General features: G+C 47.0%; 1 protein-coding gene across 1 annotated transcript in view; it reads right to left on the bottom strand.

Annotated features, from left to right (window-relative positions):
* Nucleotides 1-716: 716 nt before the first annotated feature.
* Nucleotides 717-25,202, bottom strand: part of LOC134747668 (signal recognition particle receptor subunit alpha homolog) — a 31,238-nt gene continuing 6,752 nt past the window's right edge. The window contains exons 6-12 of the mRNA XM_063682277.1: nucleotides 24,815-24,944; nucleotides 23,036-23,178; nucleotides 18,498-18,653; nucleotides 15,399-15,603; nucleotides 9,176-9,312; nucleotides 1,734-1,901; nucleotides 717-1,120 (exon numbers count right to left, since the gene is read on the bottom strand). Coding sequence (XP_063538347.1) covers nucleotides 995-1,120; nucleotides 1,734-1,901; nucleotides 9,176-9,312; nucleotides 15,399-15,603; nucleotides 18,498-18,653; nucleotides 23,036-23,178; nucleotides 24,815-24,944 — 1,065 coding nt within the window. The 3' untranslated portion in view covers nucleotides 717-994. The remainder of the gene's footprint in view (nucleotides 1,121-1,733; nucleotides 1,902-9,175; nucleotides 9,313-15,398; nucleotides 15,604-18,497; nucleotides 18,654-23,035; nucleotides 23,179-24,814; nucleotides 24,945-25,202) is intronic.

Raw genomic sequence — 25,202 nt, forward strand, 5'->3', positions numbered from 1 at the left:
GAACTGAAGAAGTACTATAGGTAGGACCTTGGGCCTTAGGAGGTTAAGATTAGAATTTTTCTAACCTCAAAAGTAGTGGTTATTAACTTTTTCTTCTGAAATGATAGGGTTCCTATGATATATAATTTTGCTGGTACAATAATATGTAAAAGACTCTATAATTCACTGCACAGTTACTCAGATTTAATTGTAAAGGAAAAACGTTACTACTACTTTTGAGGTTATAAAAATTCTAATCTGAAAAAAACGGGGTAGTTAGTCTCTAATTTTATTATCCTCGTAAGGCTCAATGTGCATTACAATGTATACTCTGCTTCAATCTAATTTGAACCTTCTTTCTTTTCTTGATGGACTTGAGGGCGATGTTGCCCGTAGCCAATGTCACGTAAAAGGGTAGGAACAAAATAAATGCTCTTAGAGCACGACGCTGTTCGGTGGTTGTTGTAGTTGTCTCGTAAAACCGATAGCTGGATTTTACGAGACGCACGTGGACTACCGGCCGTTGACTCCAAAATGGTGGTTAAACACGCTTTGAGATTAATTCTCCATTCACTGCACACTACCACATTAGATTATTGTATAATAAAGCTATCGATATTACACTTTAAACAATATTAATGAGCAAAAAACAAAGGAATTAATCACGAGGCTACTATCAAGATGGCGTTCGAACCGGAAGTCCATTTGAACCTCACACTAACTGAATTAAGTAGCATTTCTTTTGTTTCATTGTTTTCTCAAACAAACGAAAGTCACCCTAATCTTCTATACAACGTGGTTCAAATTCAAAAAAGGAGAACTTTGTATGGTAGGCCTTACGAGGTTATATAAAAAATCTACGGTGTCCAGGATCTACCTTTTTTTACAGAAACATTCGTGGTTTTTAGTTTTTTTTTTCCGGCCGGTTGCACTAAGACATTGTTAAAACTTTAGTTAAATTTGATTGTATGGGAAACATGTGGTTGGTGTTTGACAGCTCTGACGACAAACCTGGTTACTTCATGAGGGCGTGGACGACCGCGTTGGCGTTGAGGGCCTTGAGGTCCGTGTAGGTTTGGCCGGTGCCCACGAACACTATGGGCTGCCCCGTGATGTACGTCATAGATATAGCTGCGCCGACCTGTTCATCAAAATGAAAAATATGCTTTATAAGTACATAGACATCGACTCCTTATTAAGTCGCGTTTTTTTTTACTAACCCGTTTTTACTAACCCGGGTTAACCGGTTAAACCTGGAGTTACCACGGTTACCAGTACAATTTGACACTGGGGTAACGGTTTAACCGCTTAACCCCGGGTTAGTGGGATGGTGCAAGTGGGCCTATGTGTTCTGAACAAACATTTGTTTAGAGCATATGTTTGCTGTACAGCTAACGTTCGTTCAAAATAGAAAATATCTGTTTTTATTTAATGAGTACTAAGGGTTCCGTACCATTACGCAAAAACCGGCAAAAAAATCGCGTTTCTTGTATGGGAGCCCCATTTAAATATTTACTTTATTCTGTTTTTAGTATTTGTTGTTATAGTGGCTACAGAAATACATCATCTGTGAAAATTTCAACTGTCTAGCTATCACGGTTCATGAGATAGCCTGGTGATAGACAAACGGACAGTGGAGTCTTAGTAATAGGGTCCCGTTTTTACCCTTTGGGTACGGAACCCTAAAAAAGGTACCGAACAGAGTTCGCTCGCGGTGTTGCGTTTTCACCACACTGACTGTTTATAAATCATACCTTATCATCAATGGTATCGAACTTGGTGAGCACTATTCCGTCGATAGTGTGAGGGTTGGCGGTGGAGCTGTGGTCGGCGAGCGCCTGGTTGAACTTCACGAGCTGGTCGACCGCTTCATTGCCGACTAAAGCTTCGCCGACGAACAGGACCATGTCCGGTTCATTGACCTGACAAATTAATGTGAAATCTGTTAGTGGATAGAAAATAACATTGTATGCATGTATTCTGAATGGCAAGTAACCTATTCTCTGTTATGCGTGCAGACATATCGCAAGTATGTTACTATGTTATATGCAAACTTATTGCATTATCAGCAAAAAAAAAAAACAGTTTAGCGAGCCATTATGGTTTATAAGGAAAATTAGTGGATCTAATGTACTACCCTGCGGCACACCTATAATTTTTGCTTAGCAAAAGAGTCAGATGTTTTTTATAGTTTTTGTTAGATATTCATTGTTCACTCTTGTTCTTTAACCGTATTTCTTGACTATTCAGTACGTCAGTAATATACAACGCCTCTTTTTGAGTCATATATTGTGGTCCATAAAGTCAAAAGCTTTACTATGTTCCTAAAGCTATAATACCTTGATGAGCTTAGCATTGCCCGCGTAAGTGGTTTTTGGTCTTGAATATGACCCGCAGCATCGATAATCACAACGTCGACCTTAGAGTCCGTCAATAAAATGCTACGCTACGTTCAGTATAAAATTGTGGTTCGCAAAGTGAAAAGCTTAATCTTTTGTACGCCATCTATCAAACCCAAGAACGTCACGTACACGCCAATGTATCCGGCATAAGCTAGCAATTATAAACCGTAATGGAAACGTTGAAGATTACTAGTACTACTAGTAATCATTACTAATACTACTACAGACACTGGGATTAGTAGTACTTTAACAACGTACTGCTATAAGCGTTCTTGGCGCCGCGGGTACGACTTCATACGACGCCTTTAAGGCCCTTCGCTCACGCAGCTACTCAAAAATGACGGAACTAATTAGTAATTATAATTACAAACTATTTAGAAACCGTACCTCGCACACGACGCTACTCAAGTTCCAAGGTTTCAGCCAGTTCTGTTTATTTCTGCTCACAAAAGCACACGAGACGTATAGACAGACAGACAGACGGACGGAGAGACAGACAGACGGACAGACCGGACAGACAGACGGACAGATAGACAGACAGACGGAGAGACAGACGGACAGAGAGACAGACAGACGGACGGAGAGACAGACAGACGGACAGACAGACGGACAGACCGGACAGATGGACAGACAGACAGACGGACAGACAGACAGACAGACGGACGGAGAGACAGACAGACGGACAGACAGACAGACAGACGGATAGACAGACAGACGGACAGACAGACACAGTTTGCTCGCGTTTGCTGCACAAAAAGGTTTGCTCGCTCATTTTTTCCAAAATCACAGAAAACTGGTGACGAGTAGCGCGGAGACCAGCACGACCCGTCACGCACGATCAGTTGCTGACGCGTTACTAACCGGTTTGTGACTAGTCGCGTCGTGTGCGAACCTCAATGAGAATGTATGGGCGGTGACGCTCAAGCAACTCGTTAGTAATTTACGTTTGTAACTAGTTATTTTTGAGAAGCTCCGTGAGCGAAGGGCCTAAGGGTTAAGCCCCTAGGTCCATAATACCATGTTACTCGTACCTTAATGAGCTTAGCCAGTGCTCGCATGAGCGGCTCGTTGTCCTGCATGCGGCCCGCCGTGTCGACGAGCACGACGTCCACCCGCGAGTCCGCCGCGTGGCGGATCGCCTCCATGTTACCTTAATGAGCTTAGCCAGTGCTCGCATGAGCGGCTCGTTGTCCTGCATGCGGCCCGCCGTGTCGACGAGCACGACGTCCACCCGCGAGTCCGCCGCGTGGCGGATCGCCTCCATGTTACCTTAATGAGCTTAGCCAGTGCTCGCATGAGCGGCTCGTTGTCCTGCATGCGGCCCGCCGTGTCGACGAGCACGACGTCGACCCGCGAGTCCGCCCATGTTACCTTAATGAGCTTAGCCAGTGCTCGCATGAGCGGCTCGTTGTCCTGCATGCGGCCCGCCGTGTCGACGAGCACGACGTCCACCCGCGAGTCCGCCGCGTGGCGGATCGCCTCCATGTTACCTTAATGAGCTTAGCCAGTGCTCGCATGAGCGGCTCGTTGTCCTGCATGCGGCCCGCCGTGTCGACGAGCACGACGTCCACCCGCGAGTCCGCCGCGTGGCGGATCGCCTCCATGTTACCTTAATGAGCTTAGCCAGTGCTCGCATGAGCGGCTCGTTGTCCTGCATGCGGCCCGCCGTGTCGACGAGCACGACGTCGACCCGCGAGTCCGCCCATGTTACCTTAATGAGCTTAGCCAGTGCTCGCATGAGCGGCTCGTTGTCCTGCATGCGGCCCGCCGTGTCGACGAGCACGACGTCCACCCGCGAGTCCGCCGCGTGGCGGATCGCCTCCATGTTACCTTAATGAGCTTAGCCAGTGCTCGCATGAGCGGCTCGTTGTCCTGCATGCGGCCCGCCGTGTCGACGAGCACGACGTCGACCCGCGAGTCCGCCCATGTTACCTTAATGAGCTTAGCCAGTGCTCGCATGAGCGGCTCGTTGTCCTGCATGCGGCCCGCCGTGTCGACGAGCACGACGTCCACCCGCGAGTCCGCCGCGTGGCGGATCGCCTCCATGTTACCTTAATGAGCTTAGCCAGTGCTCGCATGAGCGGCTCGTTGTCCTGCATGCGGCCCGCCGTGTCGACGAGCACGACGTCCACCCGCGAGTCCGCCGCGTGGCGGATCGCCTCCATGTTACCTTAATGAGCTTAGCCAGTGCTCGCATGAGCGGCTCGTTGTCCTGCATGCGGCCCGCCGTGTCGACGAGCACGACGTCGACCCGCGAGTCCGCCCATGTTACCTTAATGAGCTTAGCCAGTGCTCGCATGAGCGGCTCGTTGTCCTGCATGCGGCCCGCCGTGTCGACGAGCACGACGTCCACCCGCGAGTCCGCCGCGTGGCGGATCGCCTCCATGTTACCTTAATGAGCTTAGCCAGTGCTCGCATGAGCGGCTCGTTGTCCTGCATGCGGCCCGCCGTGTCGACGAGCACGACGTCCACCCGCGAGTCCGCCGCGTGGCGGATCGCCTCCATGTTACCTTAATGAGCTTAGCCAGTGCTCGCATGAGCGGCTCGTTGTCCTGCATGCGGCCCGCCGTGTCGACGAGCACGACGTCCACCCGCGAGTCCGCCGCGTGGCGGATCGCCTCCATGTTACCTTAATGAGCTTAGCCAGTGCTCGCATGAGCGGCTCGTTGTCCTGCATGCGGCCCGCCGTGTCGACGAGCACGACGTCCACCCGCGAGTCCGCCGCGTGGCGGATCGCCTCCATGTTACCTTAATGAGCTTAGCCAGTGCTCGCATGAGCGGCTCGTTGTCCTGCATGCGGCCCGCCGTGTCGACGAGCACGACGTCCACCCGCGAGTCCGCCGCGTGGCGGATCGCCTCCATGTTACCTTAATGAGCTTAGCCAGTGCTCGCATGAGCGGCTCGTTGTCCTGCATGCGGCCCGCCGTGTCGACGAGCACGACGTCCACCCGCGAGTCCGCCGCGTGGCGGATCGCCTCCATGTTACCTTAATGAGCTTAGCCAGTGCTCGCATGAGCGGCTCGTTGTCCTGCATGCGGCCCGCCGTGTCGACGAGCACGACGTCCACCCGCGAGTCCGCCGCGTGGCGGATCGCCTCCATGTTACCTTAATGAGCTTAGCCAGTGCTCGCATGAGCGGCTCGTTGTCCTGCATGCGGCCCGCCGTGTCGACGAGCACGACGTCCACCCGCGAGTCCGCCGCGTGGCGGATCGCCTCCATGTTACCTTAATGAGCTTAGCCAGTGCTCGCATGAGCGGCTCGTTGTCCTGCATGCGGCCCGCCGTGTCGACGAGCACGACGTCCACCCGCGAGTCCGCCGCGTGGCGGATCGCCTCCATGTTACCTTAATGAGCTTAGCCAGTGCTCGCATGAGCGGCTCGTTGTCCTGCATGCGGCCTGCCGTGTCGACGAGCACGACGTCCACCCGCGAGTCCGCCGCGTGGCGGATCGCCTCCATGTTACCTTAATGAGCTTAGCCAGTGCTCGCATGAGCGGCTCGTTGTCCTGCATGCGGCCTGCCGTGTCGACGAGCACGACGTCCACCCGCGAGTCCGCCGCGTGGCGGATCGCCTCCATGTTACCTTAATGAGCTTAGCCAGTGCTCGCATGAGCGGCTCGTTGTCCTGCATGCGGCCCGCCGTGTCGACGAGCACGACGTCCACCCGCGAGTCCGCCGCGTGGCGGATCGCCTCCATGTTACCTTAATGAGCTTAGCCAGTGCTCGCATGAGCGGCTCGTTGTCCTGCATGCGGCCCGCCGTGTCGACGAGCACGACGTCCACCCGCGAGTCCGCCGCGTGGCGGATCGCCTCCATGTTACCTTAATGAGCTTAGCCAGTGCTCGCATGAGCGGCTCGTTGTCCTGCATGCGGCCTGCCGTGTCGACGAGCACGACGTCCACCCGCGAGTCCGCCGCGTGGCGGATCGCCTCCATGTTACCTTAATGAGCTTAGCCAGTGCTCGCATGAGCGGCTCGTTGTCCTGCATGCGGCCCGCCGTGTCGACGAGCACGACGTCCACCCGCGAGTCCGCCGCGTGGCGGATCGCCTCCATGTTACCTTAATGAGCTTAGCCAGTGCTCGCATGAGCGGCTCGTTGTCCTGCATGCGGCCCGCCGTGTCGACGAGCACGACGTCCACCCGCGAGTCCGCCGCGTGGCGGATCGCCTCCATGTTACCTTAATGAGCTTAGCCAGTGCTCGCATGAGCGGCTCGTTGTCCTGCATGCGGCCCGCCGTGTCGACGAGCACGACGTCCACCCGCGAGTCCGCCGCGTGGCGGATCGCCTCCATGTTACCTTAATGAGCTTAGCCAGTGCTCGCATGAGCGGCTCGTTGTCCTGCATGCGGCCCGCCGTGTCGACGAGCACGACGTCCACCCGCGAGTCCGCCGCGTGGCGGATCGCCTCCATGTTACCTTAATGAGCTTAGCCAGTGCTCGCATGAGCGGCTCGTTGTCCTGCATGCGGCCTGCCGTGTCGACGAGCACGACGTCCACCCGCGAGTCCGCCGCGTGGCGGATCGCCTCCATGTTACCTTAATGAGCTTAGCCAGTGCTCGCATGAGCGGCTCGTTGTCCTGCATGCGGCCTGCCGTGTCGACGAGCACGACGTCCACCCGCGAGTCCGCCGCGTGGCGGATCGCCTCCATGTTACCTTAATGAGCTTAGCCAGTGCTCGCATGAGCGGCTCGTTGTCCTGCATGCGGCCCGCCGTGTCGACGAGCACGACGTCCACCCGCGAGTCCGCCGCGTGGCGGATCGCCTCCATGTTACCTTAATGAGCTTAGCCAGTGCTCGCATGAGCGGCTCGTTGTCCTGCATGCGGCCCGCCGTGTCGACGAGCACGACGTCCACCCGCGAGTCCGCCGCGTGGCGGATCGCCTCCATGTTACCTTAATGAGCTTAGCCAGTGCTCGCATGAGCGGCTCGTTGTCCTGCATGCGGCCCGCCGTGTCGACGAGCACGACGTCCACCCGCGAGTCCGCCGCGTGGCGGATCGCCTCCATGTTACCTTAATGAGCTTAGCCAGTGCTCGCATGAGCGGCTCGTTGTCCTGCATGCGGCCTGCCGTGTCGACGAGCACGACGTCCACCCGCGAGTCCGCCGCGTGGCGGATCGCCTCCATGTTACCTTAATGAGCTTAGCCAGTGCTCGCATGAGCGGCTCGTTGTCCTGCATGCGGCCTGCCGTGTCGACGAGCACGACGTCCACCCGCGAGTCCGCCGCGTGGCGGATCGCCTCCATGTTACCTTAATGAGCTTAGCCAGTGCTCGCATGAGCGGCTCGTTGTCCTGCATGCGGCCCGCCGTGTCGACGAGCACGACGTCCACCCGCGAGTCCGCCGCGTGGCGGATCGCCTCCATGTTACCTTAATGAGCTTAGCCAGTGCTCGCATGAGCGGCTCGTTGTCCTGCATGCGGCCCGCCGTGTCGACGAGCACGACGTCCACCCGCGAGTCCGCCGCGTGGCGGATCGCCTCCATGTTACCTTAATGAGCTTAGCCAGTGCTCGCATGAGCGGCTCGTTGTCCTGCATGCGGCCCGCCGTGTCGACGAGCACGACGTCCACCCGCGAGTCCGCCGCGTGGCGGATCGCCTCCATGTTACCTTAATGAGCTTAGCCAGTGCTCGCATGAGCGGCTCGTTGTCCTGCATGCGGCCCGCCGTGTCGACGAGCACGACGTCCACCCGCGAGTCCGCCGCGTGGCGGATCGCCTCCATGTTACCTTAATGAGCTTAGCCAGTGCTCGCATGAGCGGCTCGTTGTCCTGCATGCGGCCTGCCGTGTCGACGAGCACGACGTCCACCCGCGAGTCCGCCGCGTGGCGGATCGCCTCCATGTTACCTTAATGAGCTTAGCCAGTGCTCGCATGAGCGGCTCGTTGTCCTGCATGCGGCCCGCCGTGTCGACGAGCACGACGTCCACCCGCGAGTCCGCCGCGTGGCGGATCGCCTCCATGTTACCTTAATGAGCTTAGCCAGTGCTCGCATGAGCGGCTCGTTGTCCTGCATGCGGCCCGCCGTGTCGACGAGCACGACGTCCACCCGCGAGTCCGCCGCGTGGCGGATCGCCTCCATGTTACCTTAATGAGCTTAGCCAGTGCTCGCATGAGCGGCTCGTTGTCCTGCATGCGGCCTGCCGTGTCGACGAGCACGACGTCCACCCGCGAGTCCGCCGCGTGGCGGATCGCCTCCATGTTACCTTAATGAGCTTAGCCAGTGCTCGCATGAGCGGCTCGTTGTCCTGCATGCGGCCCGCCGTGTCGACGAGCACGACGTCCACCCGCGAGTCCGCCGCGTGGCGGATCGCCTCCATGTTACCTTAATGAGCTTAGCCAGTGCTCGCATGAGCGGCTCGTTGTCCTGCATGCGGCCTGCCGTGTCGACGAGCACGACGTCCACCCGCGAGTCCGCCGCGTGGCGGATCGCCTCCATGTTACCTTAATGAGCTTAGCCAGTGCTCGCATGAGCGGCTCGTTGTCCTGCATGCGGCCCGCCGTGTCGACGAGCACGACGTCCACCCGCGAGTCCGCCGCGTGGCGGATCGCCTCCATGTTACCTTAATGAGCTTAGCCAGTGCTCGCATGAGCGGCTCGTTGTCCTGCATGCGGCCTGCCGTGTCGACGAGCACGACGTCCACCCGCGAGTCCGCCGCGTGGCGGATCGCCTCCATGTTACCTTAATGAGCTTAGCCAGTGCTCGCATGAGCGGCTCGTTGTCCTGCATGCGGCCCGCCGTGTCGACGAGCACGACGTCCACCCGCGAGTCCGCCGCGTGGCGGATCGCCTCCATGTTACCTTAATGAGCTTAGCCAGTGCTCGCATGAGCGGCTCGTTGTCCTGCATGCGGCCCGCCGTGTCGACGAGCACGACGTCCACCCGCGAGTCCGCCGCGTGGCGGATCGCCTCCATGGCTATACCGGCGGCGTCCTTGCCTGTAAACAACATTTGTCATTTCAACTTTTAAATAACACAAAAAACAATAACTTGTGAATATATAAAACTAGCTTTTGCCCGCGACTTCGTCTGCGTGGACTTAGTAACCCCAGCAAGAGTAAGAATAGCGCCTGGAGAAAGTCTTATAGCAATTATTCAACTTGAGCATATTATGCACACAAATTAGCAGACACTTCATTAATTATCTCGATTCCATCCCGCTTTTTACTTTCTTAAGGGATGATTTTCGGGATAAAAACTATCCTATGTCCTTCTCAGGGACTCGACCTATCTCTATGCCAAATTTCATCTAAATCGATTCAGCGGTTTAAGCGTAAGCACACAGACAGACAGACAGACAGACTTTCGCATTTATAATATTAGTATGGATTTCTTGCGGAATAATCTCATTCACCCAGACTATTGATGTATGCCTATGCATAAAACACGAGAAATATAAAGACATGGAGCGCGCCATGTGCTCGATTAGCCAGAAGCAGGGCTACATGTGAAATTAGCAGAAAACTATTAAAACTGCAATTAAAACTCCTCTTGTTTAGAAGCAGATTTTATAGACTGGTGGACAGCAGATGAGTTTTATAAACACAATAGTACACATAGTTGCAAAAGTGCACACCCACTTCATAAATTAATTCGTTCATAAAGTGTGTACACACTTGCAACTCGCTGTACAATGTATGCTCCACTACAACAATGATGAGGCACCCACCGTTACATGGACGTAACCACCATGGACCTAAAGTGATTTTGTGCAGCTGCAAGGCGTTAAGATGGCTAGTGTGGATGCGGAATTGTTAATTATAAAAAAAGTTGTTTAGTCCTAGGAGTCCGGCAAGCTCGGCCGAATTGCACCTTCCCATACAAACGTAGTTCCGCTCTCATTTTAAAACTACGGGTTGGATTATAAATAAACTTTGCACATACAATGACATGAGGTATGTCTATGTCTGAAATTAGTTCATATAGCTCCAGTTTATAAAAAAAAACGAAATAGAGCAAAAACAAGTTTTGTACGAAAAACTAAAATTCGCTGTATTTTTTTTAACTATGTTATTTGAAGCTACATAAACTAATTACAGACATAGATATACATTATCCTATATATAAGTCTGCGCCGGTCCGTCACCGTCGACGCAAGCTCCTGATGACGCTCCTCGGTACGGATTGAAACATGTCGAGCGTTTTCGACTTAAAACACGTGAGTGACCCGTTATTAATATATTTAATATTATCCTATTGTAAGTACAAAGTTTCAGAGCAATCTAGCCAGTCGATTTAAAATGAGAGCGGAACTTCGTTTGTATAGGGACCGTGCGCGTTGGAGGATCTGCCATCTTGTGGCCTGAATCGGAACCATAAACATATACGTCACAATGTACATTGACACTTCACGCCAAAGCAAGTGCTGCCATCTTGTGGGCTACTTTGGAAGCATAAACTACACATTTACGCCTCGCGCCAGAAATCTGATGTCTGCCCCCTACAGTTTATGCACGCTTCCTATGGAGAACCGAGCTTGCCGGAGACCCCTTAAGAGGCCGTAATCGATTTTGGAGCAAAAATTTTAAATTGATAGATTTAGTCGTTGAAATTATACACGTTTTGTTACGTAATATCTAAATAACAAGTATTGGTTTCTATTAGCACGTTTTCTCATCTTGCCTTTTAATAATGAGGTCGCGAGCGTCCGTCACCGGTAATATATGAAGAGAAGGGGCAGTTTTTAAAAATTCATCAAAAAATTATGGTGGTAAATTATACAAATTGATGTATAAGAATAGTTTCAGCAAATGTTGTAGATTGTTCAAGTATCTAAATTACGTTGAAATTAAGTCGATTTTCAGAGAAATTGTAACTTGTTTTGAAGTAATTTCTGGAGAAAATTGAATTCGTTTAGCTTTCATTTTCTCGAACTCTAAGTCATATAACAAAAATGTAATCTGATAAAAGTCAAGTACAGAATATGTGTAATACAAATTTACCATTTTTAGCAGTCCAAACTTTACGAAATTTACAAATAAGAGCGACAAATTCAGTGCTTTACGCGCGTTTACCTAAACGTCCTTCAGAAAACTAATCATTACTAATTTAGTGAGTCTGTTTTCAAAAAATTGATCTGATAAAAGGCAAGATAAGAAGACGTGCTAATAGAAAGCAGTACTTGTTATTTCAATTTGGTAACAAAAGGTGTACAATTTCATCGACGAAATCTATCAATTTTACATTTTTGCGACTAAAATCGACACCGGCCTCTTAAACACCAATAACTAACCGTAGCCCTTCTCATACAGTTGCACCATGGTTCTGGAATGGTTCTGCCGGGGATGCAGCGCGTTGAGATGGCGGGTGTGCGTGCGCAGCTGCTCGACTGCGCCTGCGCGGAACGTGTCGCAGTCCGCCATGAGCACGGACATGTGTACAATAACTAACCGTAGCCCTTCTCATACAGTTGCACCATGGTTCTGGAATGGTTCTGCCGGGGATGCAGCGCGTTGAGATGGCGGGTGTGCGTGCGCAGCTGCTCGACTGCGCCTGCGCGGAACGTGTCGCAGGCCGCCATGAGCACGGACATGTGTACAATAACTAACCGTAGCCCTTCTCATACAGTTGCACCATGGTTCTGGAATGGTTCTGCCGGGGATGCAGCGCGTTGAGATGGCGGGTGTGCGTGCGCAGCTGCTCGACTGCGCCTGCGCGGAACGTGTCGCAGTCCGCCATGAGCACGGACATGTGTACAATAACTAACCGTAGCCCTTCTCATACAGTTGCACCATGGTTCTGGAATGGTTCTGCCGGGGATGCAGCGCGTTGAGATGGCGGGTGTGCGTGCGCAGCTGCTCGACTGCGCCTGCGCGGAACGTGTCGCAGGCCGCCATGAGCACGGACATGTGTACAATAACTAACCGTAGCCCTTCTCATACAGTTGCACCATGGTTCTGGAATGGTTCTGCCGGGGATGCAGCGCGTTGAGATGGCGGGTGTGCGTGCGCAGCTGCTCGACTGCGCCTGCGCGGAACGTGTCGCAGTCCGCCATGAGCACGGACATGTGTACAATAACTAACCGTAGCCCTTCTCATACAGTTGCACCATGGTTCTGGAATGGTTCTGCCGGGGATGCAGCGCGTTGAGATGGCGGGTGTGCGTGCGCAGCTGCTCGACTGCGCCTGCGCGGAACGTGTCGCAGGCCGCCATGAGCACGGACATGTGTACAATAACTAACCGTAGCCCTTCTCATACAGTTGCACCATGGTTCTGGAATGGTTCTGCCGGGGATGCAGCGCGTTGAGATGGCGGGTGTGCGTGCGCAGCTGCTCGACTGCGCCTGCGCGGAACGTGTCGCAGTCCGCCATGAGCACGGACATGTGTACAATAACTAACCGTAGCCCTTCTCATACAGTTGCACCATGGTTCTGGAATGGTTCTGCCGGGGATGCAGCGCGTTGAGATGGCGGGTGTGCGTGCGCAGCTGCTCGACTGCGCCTGCGCGGAACGTGTCGCAGGCCGCCATGAGCACGGACATGTGTACAATAACTAACCGTAGCCCTTCTCATACAGTTGCACCATGGTTCTGGAATGGTTCTGCCGGGGATGCAGCGCGTTGAGATGGCGGGTGTGCGTGCGCAGCTGCTCGACTGCGCCTGCGCGGAACGTGTCGCAGTCCGCCATGAGCACGGACATGTGTACAATAACTAACCGTAGCCCTTCTCATACAGTTGCACCATGGTTCTGGAATGGTTCTGCCGGGGATGCAGCGCGTTGAGATGGCGGGTGTGCGTGCGCAGCTGCTCGACTGCGCCTGCGCGGAACGTGTCGCAGGCCGCCATGAGCACGGACATGTGTACAATAACTAACCGTAGCCCTTCTCATACAGTTGCACCATGGTTCTGGAATGGTTCTGCCGGGGATGCAGCGCGTTGAGATGGCGGGTGTGCGTGCGCAGCTGCTCGACTGCGCCTGCGCGGAACGTGTCGCAGGCCGCCATGAGCACGGACATGTGTACAATAACTAACCGTAGCCCTTCTCATACAGTTGCACCATGGTTCTGGAATGGTTCTGCCGGGGATGCAGCGCGTTGAGATGGCGGGTGTGCGTGCGCAGCTGCTCGACTGCGCCTGCGCGGAACGTGTCGCAGTCCGCCATGAGCACGGACATGTGTACAATAACTAACCGTAGCCCTTCTCATACAGTTGCACCATGGTTCTGGAATGGTTCTGCCGGGGATGCAGCGCGTTGAGATGGCGGGTGTGCGTGCGCAGCTGCTCGACTGCGCCTGCGCGGAACGTGTCGCAGGCCGCCATGAGCACGGACATGTGTACAATAACTAACCGTAGCCCTTCTCATACAGTTGCACCATGGTTCTGGAATGGTTCTGCCGGGGATGCAGCGCGTTGAGATGGCGGGTGTGCGTGCGCAGCTGCTCGACTGCGCCTGCGCGGAACGTGTCGCAGTCCGCCATGAGCACGGACATGTGTACAATAACTAACCGTAGCCCTTCTCATACAGTTGCACCATGGTTCTGGAATGGTTCTGCCGGGGATGCAGCGCGTTGAGATGGCGGGTGTGCGTGCGCAGCTGCTCGACTGCGCCTGCGCGGAACGTGTCGCAGGCCGCCATGAGCACGGACATGTGTACAATAACTAACCGTAGCCCTTCTCATACAGTTGCACCATGGTTCTGGAATGGTTCTGCCGGGGATGCAGCGCGTTGAGATGGCGGGTGTGCGTGCGCAGCTGCTCGACTGCGCCTGCGCGGAACGTGTCGCAGTCCGCCATGAGCACGGACATGTGTACAATAACTAACCGTAGCCCTTCTCATACAGTTGCACCATGGTTCTGGAATGGTTCTGCCGGGGATGCAGCGCGTTGAGATGGCGGGTGTGCGTGCGCAGCTGCTCGACTGCGCCTGCGCGGAACGTGTCGCAGTCCGCCATGAGCACGGACATGTGTACAATAACTAACCGTAGCCCTTCTCATACAGTTGCACCATGGTTCTGGAATGGTTCTGCCGGGGATGCAGCGCGTTGAGATGGCGGGTGTGCGTGCGCAGCTGCTCGACTGCGCCTGCGCGGAACGTGTCGCAGTCCGCCATGAGCACGGACATGTGTACAATAACTAACCGTAGCCCTTCTCATACAGTTGCACCATGGTTCTGGAATGGTTCTGCCGGGGATGCAGCGCGTTGAGATGGCGGGTGTGCGTGCGCAGCTGCTCGACTGCGCCTGCGCGGAACGTGTCGCAGTCCGCCATGAGCACGGACATGTGTACAATAACTAACCGTAGCCCTTCTCATACAGTTGCACCATGGTTCTGGAATGGTTCTGCCGGGGATGCAGCGCGTTGAGATGGCGGGTGTGCGTGCGCAGCTGCTCGACTGCGCCTGCGCGGAACGTGTCGCAGGCCGCCATGAGCACGGACATGTGTACAATAACTAACCGTAGCCCTTCTCATACAGTTGCACCATGGTTCTGGAATGGTTCTGCCGGGGATGCAGCGCGTTGAGATGGCGGGTGTGCGTGCGCAGCTGCTCGACTGCGCCTGCGCGGAACGTGTCGCAGGCCGCCATGAGCACGGACATGTGTACAATAACTAACCGTAGCCCTTCTCATACAGTTGCACCATGGTTCTGGAATGGTTCTGCCGGGGATGCAGCGCGTTGAGATGGCGGGTGTGCGTGCGCAGCTGCTCGACTGCGCCTGCGCGGAACGTGTCGCAGGCCGCCATGAGCACGGACATGTGTACAATAACTAACCGTAGCCCTTCTCATACAGTTGCACCATGGTTCTGGAATGGTTCTGCCGGGGATGCAGCGCGTTGAGATGGCGGGTGTGCGTGCGCAGCTGCTCGACTGCGCCTGCGCGGAACGTGTCGCAGTCCGCCATGAGCACGGACATGTGTACAATAACTAACCGTAGCCCTTCTCATACAGTTGCACCATGGTTCTGGAATGGTTCTGCCGGGGATGCAGCGCGTTGAGATGGCGGGTGTGCGTGCGCAGCTGCTCGACTGCGCCTGCGCGGAACGTGTCGCAGGCCGCCATGAGCACGGACATGTGTACAATAACTAACCGTAGCCCTTCTCATACAGTTGCACCATGGTTCTGGAATGGTTCTGCCGGGGATGCAGCGCGTTGAGATGGCGGGTGTGCGTGCGCAGCTGCTCGACTGCGCCTGCGCGGAACGTGTCGCAGGCCGCGATGAGCACGGACATGTCGTTCTCGATCAGCCAGAAGCAGATCTTGGCGAGATTGGTGGACTTGCCGACGCCGTTCACCTGAGGGATAAAGTAACATTTTTAATAAATTAAATATTGTTTTTTTTTTTTCACGTTTAAGTAAATTTTTTGTCAAGTTAATTTAGTACATAAGTATTTTAGTTTTGGTTCTGATTTGACATTTGATAATTATTTATTTATTTAATTTGCACACTACATTAAAAATAAAATACAGAATTTGAGAATATCTTAAAAAATAATATAGTTACATGTAAAAAATCCGCAACGCAGGCTTCGTCAGGTGGCCACAAATACAAATCAGCAACATGCTTCGTCCCAAAAATACCAATGATGATATCCGCAACAGGCTTCGTCACTTTTTGAATTATCATATTGAATTGAATTGAAATAACCTTTGAAATAGCATTTCAGATAAGTGTTTTGTAAGTACATTTTGTTGTTAACATATATACATATATATATATACAGGGTGTTTCTAATAACACGAGCAATAAATCAAACTGGAGATACCTTGGAGTATCCAAAGTTACCACCAAGTGGTCCCGATGATTTAAAATTGTTCGTTTAGGAAATATTTTGATTTAAAACAAAGTTTTATAAGTAATGGATATTCACTTTGCGATACTGTCGTTTAACTGTCGTTAGATGTCTTGGTACCAGGACGTCTTGGTACGTGCGTTTCAGTACAAATTATTCTAAAAATTAAAACACAGAAAAGTAGTTCTTATGACTACGAAAGTAGAACTTAAAGCCTGCATGACACGTTCGGTTTTGGTGACAATCTCAAAACTTTTTTTTACTAAATTATAAAATCTGCTATAAAATCCATATGCCTTTTGTAGGCAGTAAGATTTTTAATAAATTAAATATAATATAGCAAACAGTAAATATGACAGATTTTGTTAGCCTTTGACACATAACGTAACATTTTTACGAAGGTTATTTTCGCTGAAATATTAATAATTAACATTTAATTTAACTAAAAATGTATATAACTAAAATATGTGCCATTTTCAAACAAAAGGGTACTTATTGTCGGTTGTCAATAAGGCGCTATTTCCATATAGCTTCAATTTGAAATCGACCTTATCGACAAGCGACAATGTGGTACCTTTTGGTCGAAAACGTCACAATTAAAGATGGCAATCACTAAAGTCGTCGTCAATAGAACTTGTAAACAATGTAAACAAATATGACAGATTTTGTTAGCGTTTGACACATAACCTAACATCTCTTCTTTGCCCTAGGCACAGCACCGCGGCATTTCGTGGCAGTTTTAAATACTCTGCCACGAAGTGCTGGAACAATATACCTCCGCCTGTGAGGAACTCATCATCAGTTGGTTCATTTAAATGTAATTTTAAAAAACACATTCTCAACTTACAAAAAAATATAAATATTGGGTATACTCCTGTGCCATCCCTGCTATAACGAACGTCTCCCATATAATTTAATATATAATTTATTTCACCTTTCGATTAATGACTGTTTAGGTACCGTAATCTGTTATTATAGTTTTTAATTGAATAATAATAATTATGCCTTATTAAATTTACTTGAAGCTTTGCACTGATATAAAATAAAATATAAAATATTATTTACTTTTTATAAAATATTATGTGTAGTTGCGCTCTCTCGGAAGGGTTTCCACGGAAGACCAGCGTCGAGATCCGTAACTGGTATCTTGACATTAAGCTGAGTGGAGGCCCTTTCAGTGACGCTTATTAATAATAAATTGTTCTGTTGTCTATGTAATACCTAAATTTAAGCGTTTTCTGAATAAATCTCTTCTATTCTATTCTAACATTTTTACGAAAGTTATTTTCCCTGAAATATTAATAACCTCTTTTTTTTTGATATTTATTTCTAATTTCGACCATGATTTACTTTATTTAATTTTTTGTTTTTGTTACACCTAATTGTATATTTATTGTTTAGATATTAATTTTAAGTTTTATTTCGATTTATATTTTAACTGTATTGTAATTATAAGTTTTTGACATGTAAATTGGTTTTATGAATAAAATGATTATGATTATGATTAATTAACATTTAATTTAACTAAAAAATTATATAAATAAAATATTTAAATATATAGACTGTCGATAAGGTCATAGTTGTCCTTTTAAAGAGGGAGATTACGAAATAATGAAGATATAATGGTTTTTTCACAATATTTGCAAGTTCTATTGACGACGACTTTAGTTAATGGCGCCATTCATTTATTACGTAAGACGATTTTTACCAGTTTTTGACCCCTTCCCTCCCCTATGCAAGAAAAAATAAGAAAAGGCTGACCCCCTCCCCCCTATATTAGTTATATTACGTAAGAATCTAAAGGAAAAAATGAATACATGTTTGTATTGTATTGTATTGTATTTATTTATTGCATTTCTCATGTACATTACAGGTTTTACGAGTACTTAAGAGTATAGGTAGGTACACAATTGACACATGAAATCCACATGATGCATGTTTGGTTTGTTGTAGTGTATATTAAAAAAAAAAAACATTTTTAGGGTTCCGTACCCAAAGGGTAAAAACGGGACCCTATTACTAAGACTCCGGGAATCCGAAATTTCGCTGTCTCTTTATCGCTCGAATATGCAAGTGACAGAGATGTTACATACCGAAATTTCGATTTTCTTGTTTTGCGATAGACCCTCAGATTGTGGTAGTGGCGCCCCCCGCAAAGTTTCGCGTAATATTCCCTATTGTTAACTTACCCCACAGAACGCCATAACCCATAACGTAAGGGCGGCCGTTAACTTACCCCACAGAACGCCATAACGTAAGGGCGGCCGTTAACTTACCCCACAGAACGCCATAACGTAAGGGCGGCCGTTAACTTACCCCACAGAACGCCATAACGTAAGGGCGGCCGTTAACTTACCCCACAGAACGCCATAACGTAAGGGCGGCCGTTAACTTACCCCACAGAACGCCATAACGTAAGGGCGGCCCTCCTGCTTGGCGTGCATGGCGTCTCGCAGGATGTCCACGCGGCGTCTGGGCGACAGGATCTGGACCAGCGACTCCGTTAGGGTTGCTTTTATGGTCTTGGCTACGCTGTCGAAGGTGCCTAAGACCTGAAACAAAAGTTTTAAATTGAATAGATAACATTCATTCCCTTAATTTTGTGCTGTTATGGAATTCTCTGCCTCTTGACTTAAGGTACACTCAGTCTCCTAACTCTTCAAGAGACTCCTTAAACTACACTTTTTATTAGAATCAGAATATTTTTATTTATGAAAACATAGGTACAGTCGCCATCAGATATATCGGAGCGGCCGAGGTGCTCAAAAATATCTGAATAAGCACTCTAACTTGACAATAGGGGCGTGTGCAGATATTTGTGAGCACCTTGGCCGCTCCGATGGCTCCGATATATCTGATGGTGACTGTACAATAAAATTGTGGTGTTAAATTATATACAGGCTTCTCTATGTATCTTATCCATGATATATGATGATATGTATGGATAGTTTTACAACTATTGGTGGAGGGATGTAGTATTTAAATAGAGGGTAGTTTTAAAACTAGTTAAGTCAGTCAGTTTGTAACCGGCCAGTACACGCTATACTGTTATTCCTGTGTTTTATTCTGAAGTATATCTTTTTTTTTATTATTATTATAAACTGATCGGCGATTGGCCGTAGTCACACCTGATGGAAAGTGAAGACAGGGCCTAAGATGGAGCTCACCGGTTCAGTAACAGCCTATTCACTCTTGTTTTAAAGAGACCGAGGTCATATTGATCAGGGAATACAGATGGCGGGAGCGCATTCCATTCCTTAGCCGTCCGTACCAAAAAGGAGGAGGCAAAACGTTTCGTCCGAACGAATGGAATGTGGACCACGAACGGGTGCATTCGCTCCCCGCGCCTGGATGTCCGATGATGGAAAGGGGAAGGTGGGATCAGGTCGTGTAGTTCCTGTGCGCACTCCCCGAAATGTATCCGATAGAACACCGATAGGCAAGCGACTCGACGGCGATGCTCAAGGCTTTTACTCTTGTTATGTACTCATCTTATGTTCTTATGTCGTCATATTGTATCTCTTTTTGTATTTAGTTTGTGTAAACTATGTGTAATTTTATTTTTCGCCATATTTTATGTCTCTTTCTTTTATGTTGCTTTCTTTTTGTCTGTTACCTTCCGTGATTCTCACCTGATGGTCTCATCGGAAGATCAGCGCTGGAAGTCGCCAGCAGCATGCTGAGATGGGGCCATTTCGTGACACTTTATTTTCACTATGTTCTTTAAATGTATGTCTATTGTCTGTGTGTTTACGATTAAAAAATATTCTATTCTATTCTATTCTACTATTTATCTATGGGTAGCACTGTTGTACACATGTTTGTAATCCTGAATCACTCATGTGACAGTAATTTGTGTGTCGAGGATAAAATGGATCCTCATGTTAGTTATTATACAAAAATGTTTTTAGTATAAACTAATACTCCATGTCAGTCAGTAGCAATCCATACTAATATTATAAATGCGAAAGTCTGTCTGTCTGTCTGTCTGTCTGTGTGTTCCCTCTTAACGCTTAAACCGCTGAATCGATTTAGATGAAATTTGGCATAGAGATAGGTTGAGTCCCTGAGAAGGACATAGGATAGTTTTTATCCCGAAAATCATCCCTTAAGAAAGTGAAAAGCGGGGTGGAATTGAGATAATTAATGAAGTGTCTGCTAATTTGTGTGCATAATATGCTCAAATTGAATAATTGCTATAAGATTTTCTCCAGGCGCTATTCTTACTCTAGCTGGGGTTACTAAGTCCACGCAGACGAAGTCGCGGGCAAAAGCTAGTGAGTATATAATAAGATAGAGCGGTACTGTCATAGTAAATTTTGTAACCATTGTAAATTCACTGCCATCTATCGACATACTTTAAAACTAAAAGTGAAGATTTATAAAAATACGGTAAAATGTTTTAAATATGGATAATAGTTATTTGTTATACAAGGGTGCAAAGTTGTATTTTACCCGCGAGTGTAGAATTGAAACACGAGCAAGCGAAAGCTGAGCGTAGCGAGTGTTTCAACACACGAGAAGTAAAATACATTTGCGCCCGTGTGTAACACAAAACTTTTCACCTCACTATAGTGAGGAAAGTGCAACATCCACAGGTGTTAGATCATCTTCATCACTGGAATCACTCATTTCTTTACGATATTATAACAGAAAACTCTGGAAGTTGTGTATTTTTACTATTTTTACGCGAGTCGGTGAGAAAAGGTTTTAAGTAAAAACATTTCTGATGTATGAAATGTCAACGATGCGTTTTGAAATTGCATCGACTCAACTTGTGCGTTCAGAATTATATTTAACATCATTATAAAAAAACAAACGTTTCTTATGGAATTTTAAGGTTTATGACTTAAAATCATGAAATAAAGCTAAATTTGGTATTTTTTATTAGATTCTCAAACCATTTATTTAATGATAATTAATATCGAACGAACCATTATCATGAGCGTTTCAAGTTTTGTTATCTGTCAAGCTACTTAAACACGCTCCATCCAAGGTCAAATTACTTTCCCCACTAGTGGATAAAACGCGTTTTTCCCCGCTTGTATTGGAGGATAAACGACAACTTTCCGAGCTAGTGAGGGGAAAATGATTTTTTTATTTGCATTAATTATTTTTATATGATTTTGACCCATGTTCTTTCACTGGTATACGTTAAAATTATAAATAACAAACGAAACAGTCAACGCCCTCTATACGAGAGTAGGCCAAAACTAGTGGCGCCATCTGACCGAGAATCAAATTTTCTTGATTTTCGAGGCACGTTTTTTCCTTAGACTGTATCCATCTATTACGGAGTTATATCTATCTTTGATCAGTAGGGACCAATGGTTAGCGATTACATGGTATGTTATGTATGTAAGCTCTATTGCTAAGGGAACGCGGTCTTATAAATAAATAAATAAATATTATAGGGACATTTTTACACAAATTGACTAAGTCCCACGGTAAGCTCAAAAGGCTTGTGATGTGGGTACTCAGGCAACGATACTTAAATACATAGAAAACATCCATGACTCGGGAACAAATATCTGTGCTCATCACACAAATAAATGCCCTTACCGGGATTTGAACCCAGGACCATCCGCTTCATAGGCAGGGTCACTACCCACTAGGCCAGACCGGTCGTCGAAATCTTTCTTATAACAATATTTTATTTTAATGTTAAGCATAAAACATCTAATTTGTGCATTCTACTCAAGTTTTTCATAAAGACTCACCTGACTAACTTTACAAGCTTGAAAAATATTTATTCGCAAAATGAGAAGTATTTTTTTACTTAAGAGGCCGGTGTCGATTTTAGTCGCAAAAATGTAAAATTGATAGATTTAGTCCGTGAAATTTTACACCTTTTGTTACCTAATTGAAATAACAAGTCCTGGTTTCTATTAGCACGTCTTCTTATCTTACCTTTTATCAGATCAGTTTTTTGAAAACAAACTCACTAAATTAGTAATGTTTGCTTTTCTGATGGACGTTTAGGTAAACGCGCGTAAAGCACTGATTTTGTCGCTCTTATTTGTAAATTTCGTAAAGTTTGGACTGCTAAACATGGTAATTTTATATTACACATATCGTGTACTTGACGTTTATCAGACTACATTTTTATTATTATGACTTTGAAGTAGTGTAAATGAAAGTTAGACGAAATCAATTTTCTCCAGAAATTACTCCAAAACAAGTGACAATTTCTCTGAAAATCGACTTTATTTCAACGTAATATTGATACTTAAACAATCTACAACATATGCTGAAACTATTCTTATACATCAATTTGTATAATTTACCACCATGATTTTTTGATGAATTTTTAAAAACTGCCCCTTCTCTTCATGCATTACCGGTGACGCACGCTCGCGACCTCATTATTAAAAGGCAAGATGAGAAGACGTGCTAATAGAAATCAATACTTGTTATTTAGATATTACGTAACAAAACGTGTATAATTTCAACGACTAAATCTATCAATTTTACATTTTTGCTCCAAAATCGACTACGGCCTCTTAAAAACCACCAAATCTGTATAATTTCTTTAAATCCAGCAAGCTGTACCCGCACCTTTTTCATTAAATTGTTGCACAATGTATAGATAAATACTTACCTAATACTCGCTCTTTATACTTAAGATGGACTAAATTACCTACCTAACCCTTCACAGAAAAAAAGGTTGACATGAACCAAGAAAAAAATTCTTGAATGATGAAAATTTGAAGGAACACCGAAATAATCTTGAACCAAGAAAAAAGTTCTTGGCTCGAGAATTTTTTTCTTGGCTCAAAAAATTTTTTCTTAGACCAAGAACTTTTTTCTTGGTTCAAGATTATTTCGGTCTTCCTTCAAATTTTCTTCGTCAACTTTTTTTTCTGTGTTATAAATAAGAACAATTGTAAAAAGTAATGAAATAAATTCATTTGTATTTTGTATTTTAATTTACCTTGCCCTCCAGCTTATTAGCCACGGACTCGCACAGCTTGTTGGCGATGTCGGCCGCCACGTTCTTCGCTATAAGATGGTCGCGCATCTTGTCCAAAACTGGTTGCATCGCCTCCGCTGATAGGGCCTTGGAACCCACCAGACCTTGGAAAACAGAAAAATTATGCTAAAACAATATTTTTTGTTGACCTTTTGGTCCTCAATGCACGACAACGGGCACAATTAATCCTCTGAACCCTACGCCTATTCTACGCGGCGTGTAATAGGGTATTTGTAATGTTTTTATTAATGGTATCAGTCGATCAGGTTTGTTTTGAGGATCAAATGTCTGTATGGGACCCATTGTCTATGCAATACAAAAGTCACAAATGTTGGTCAAACTCTGGCACCCGCACTTTACTGACGAAACTAACAAAATGGCAACACATCGTGACGTCACCATGTAACGTCGCTATTGCTTAGAAGCCGTTTCGATGTATGTATATTGTTGGTATACCGTGAAACCGGTAAAATTAATTAAACCGGTTTTTCAACCGTACTTGGCGTAAAACCTTTTTATTTCGGTTTCGTTTGTTATTTTCAACCGGTTTTTAGAAGAACATTCCCATAAAATTAAGTTCTTGTCAGATTAACTTGTTTAAATAGAACAATAAAGCCTCGGATAAGACTAAGGGTCGGTTGCACCAAACCGTTTGTCATCGTTAAAGAGTTCGCTAATACTGCATGGAAAGTTTCATGGTAAACCGCCGCGGCGCGCCCGGTGACGTTGATCAGTCTGTCAAGTGCGGATGGTGCAACTGGCACTTAGTGCGAAAATTAAAATTTTGCGAACTCTATAACGATGACAAACAGTTTGGTGCAACCGACCAGAGTTGGGCGTTATCTAGATAATTATTTCAAATAAAATCAGTTCAAATAAATTTATTCGAAGATAAATTCAATCACAAATACTGCGTTGACAACTTTTTTATTTAGATAAAAATATCTAGATGAAGATAACTGGCCTCGTTTGTTATTGAAGTAAGCTTATAATAATAAATTTATAGAATGTCACGTCGGTTATTAATTATATAACGTGTGTTATTAATTATATTCAATATATAACAATTCAAGTCTTGGAGACCCTTTACATCTCTGGATAATTTGATGATCTTTTTTATTATTATATACATTTTATCTCTGACACCTAGAGACTTTTACATCTCTAAACAATTTTAGTACTTCTGTTATTTGTATAGTTTTTATTAGTTTTTTTTTCTTGTGTAATTTAACATTTATATTTATGTAATAGTTTTTTTGTAATTTTGGATTAATTTTATTGTTTGTAAAAATTGACATGTAAAAGTGCCCCTGTGGCCTATTTGCTGAATAAATGTTTGATGTTCGGGTCAAACCGTCACACTGACACTGTACTACTGACATTCATCTTTTATTTAAAATCCCAACTAATTTATCTAGATAAAAATGAAACTGATACATACAAACTAACAAATGACGGATTATTTAGTTATTTCAAATAAAAGATGATTAACCCTTAAATGCATAATGATGTATATATGCATCGTATATTTGATGGTCCGTGGCTCAATATGCAGCTATCCAAAATCACATTTATTACTTTTATACAGCATGACACATCTATTTCAATTTATTAAAAAGTTATACAAAAAATCATGCATTTAAGGGTTAAGTTATCTTCCCGGTTATTTGTAAATAGATAATTTTTGCTCAACTCTGCAACCGACCCTAAGTAAAAAAAAACGTCATAAAAATAGCCTACCTTTGAAGATGCTGAACATGCCGCCGGTCTTTTTCGGGCTGGGTGCGGATTGCTCCTCCTCCTCCTCGCTGCTGCTTTCGTCAGATTCCACCTCCAGGTCGCGGATGGCGCCGGTCATTCTGCCCACCAACTGACAACAAATATTTCTAGTAAATTATGAGGGTCTCAAATATTTCTAGAAAAATATCTATGGTCCTGTAAAACAACATATATATATATATATATATATATATATATATATATATATCATAGAGAACGAGAACATAGTCAGGTTCAAGTCACAGCGGCTGAGATTGGCACACCTTAAAAGGATGCCGGACAAGAGGGCAGCAAAAGTAATGACAATTTTTTTTTATGTACTTGTTATATATTGTATATGTTTAATATT

This window comes from Cydia strobilella, chromosome 15 (assembly GCF_947568885.1).
Source record: "Cydia strobilella chromosome 15, ilCydStro3.1, whole genome shotgun sequence".
Classification (NCBI taxonomy): domain Eukaryota; kingdom Metazoa; phylum Arthropoda; class Insecta; order Lepidoptera; family Tortricidae; genus Cydia; species Cydia strobilella.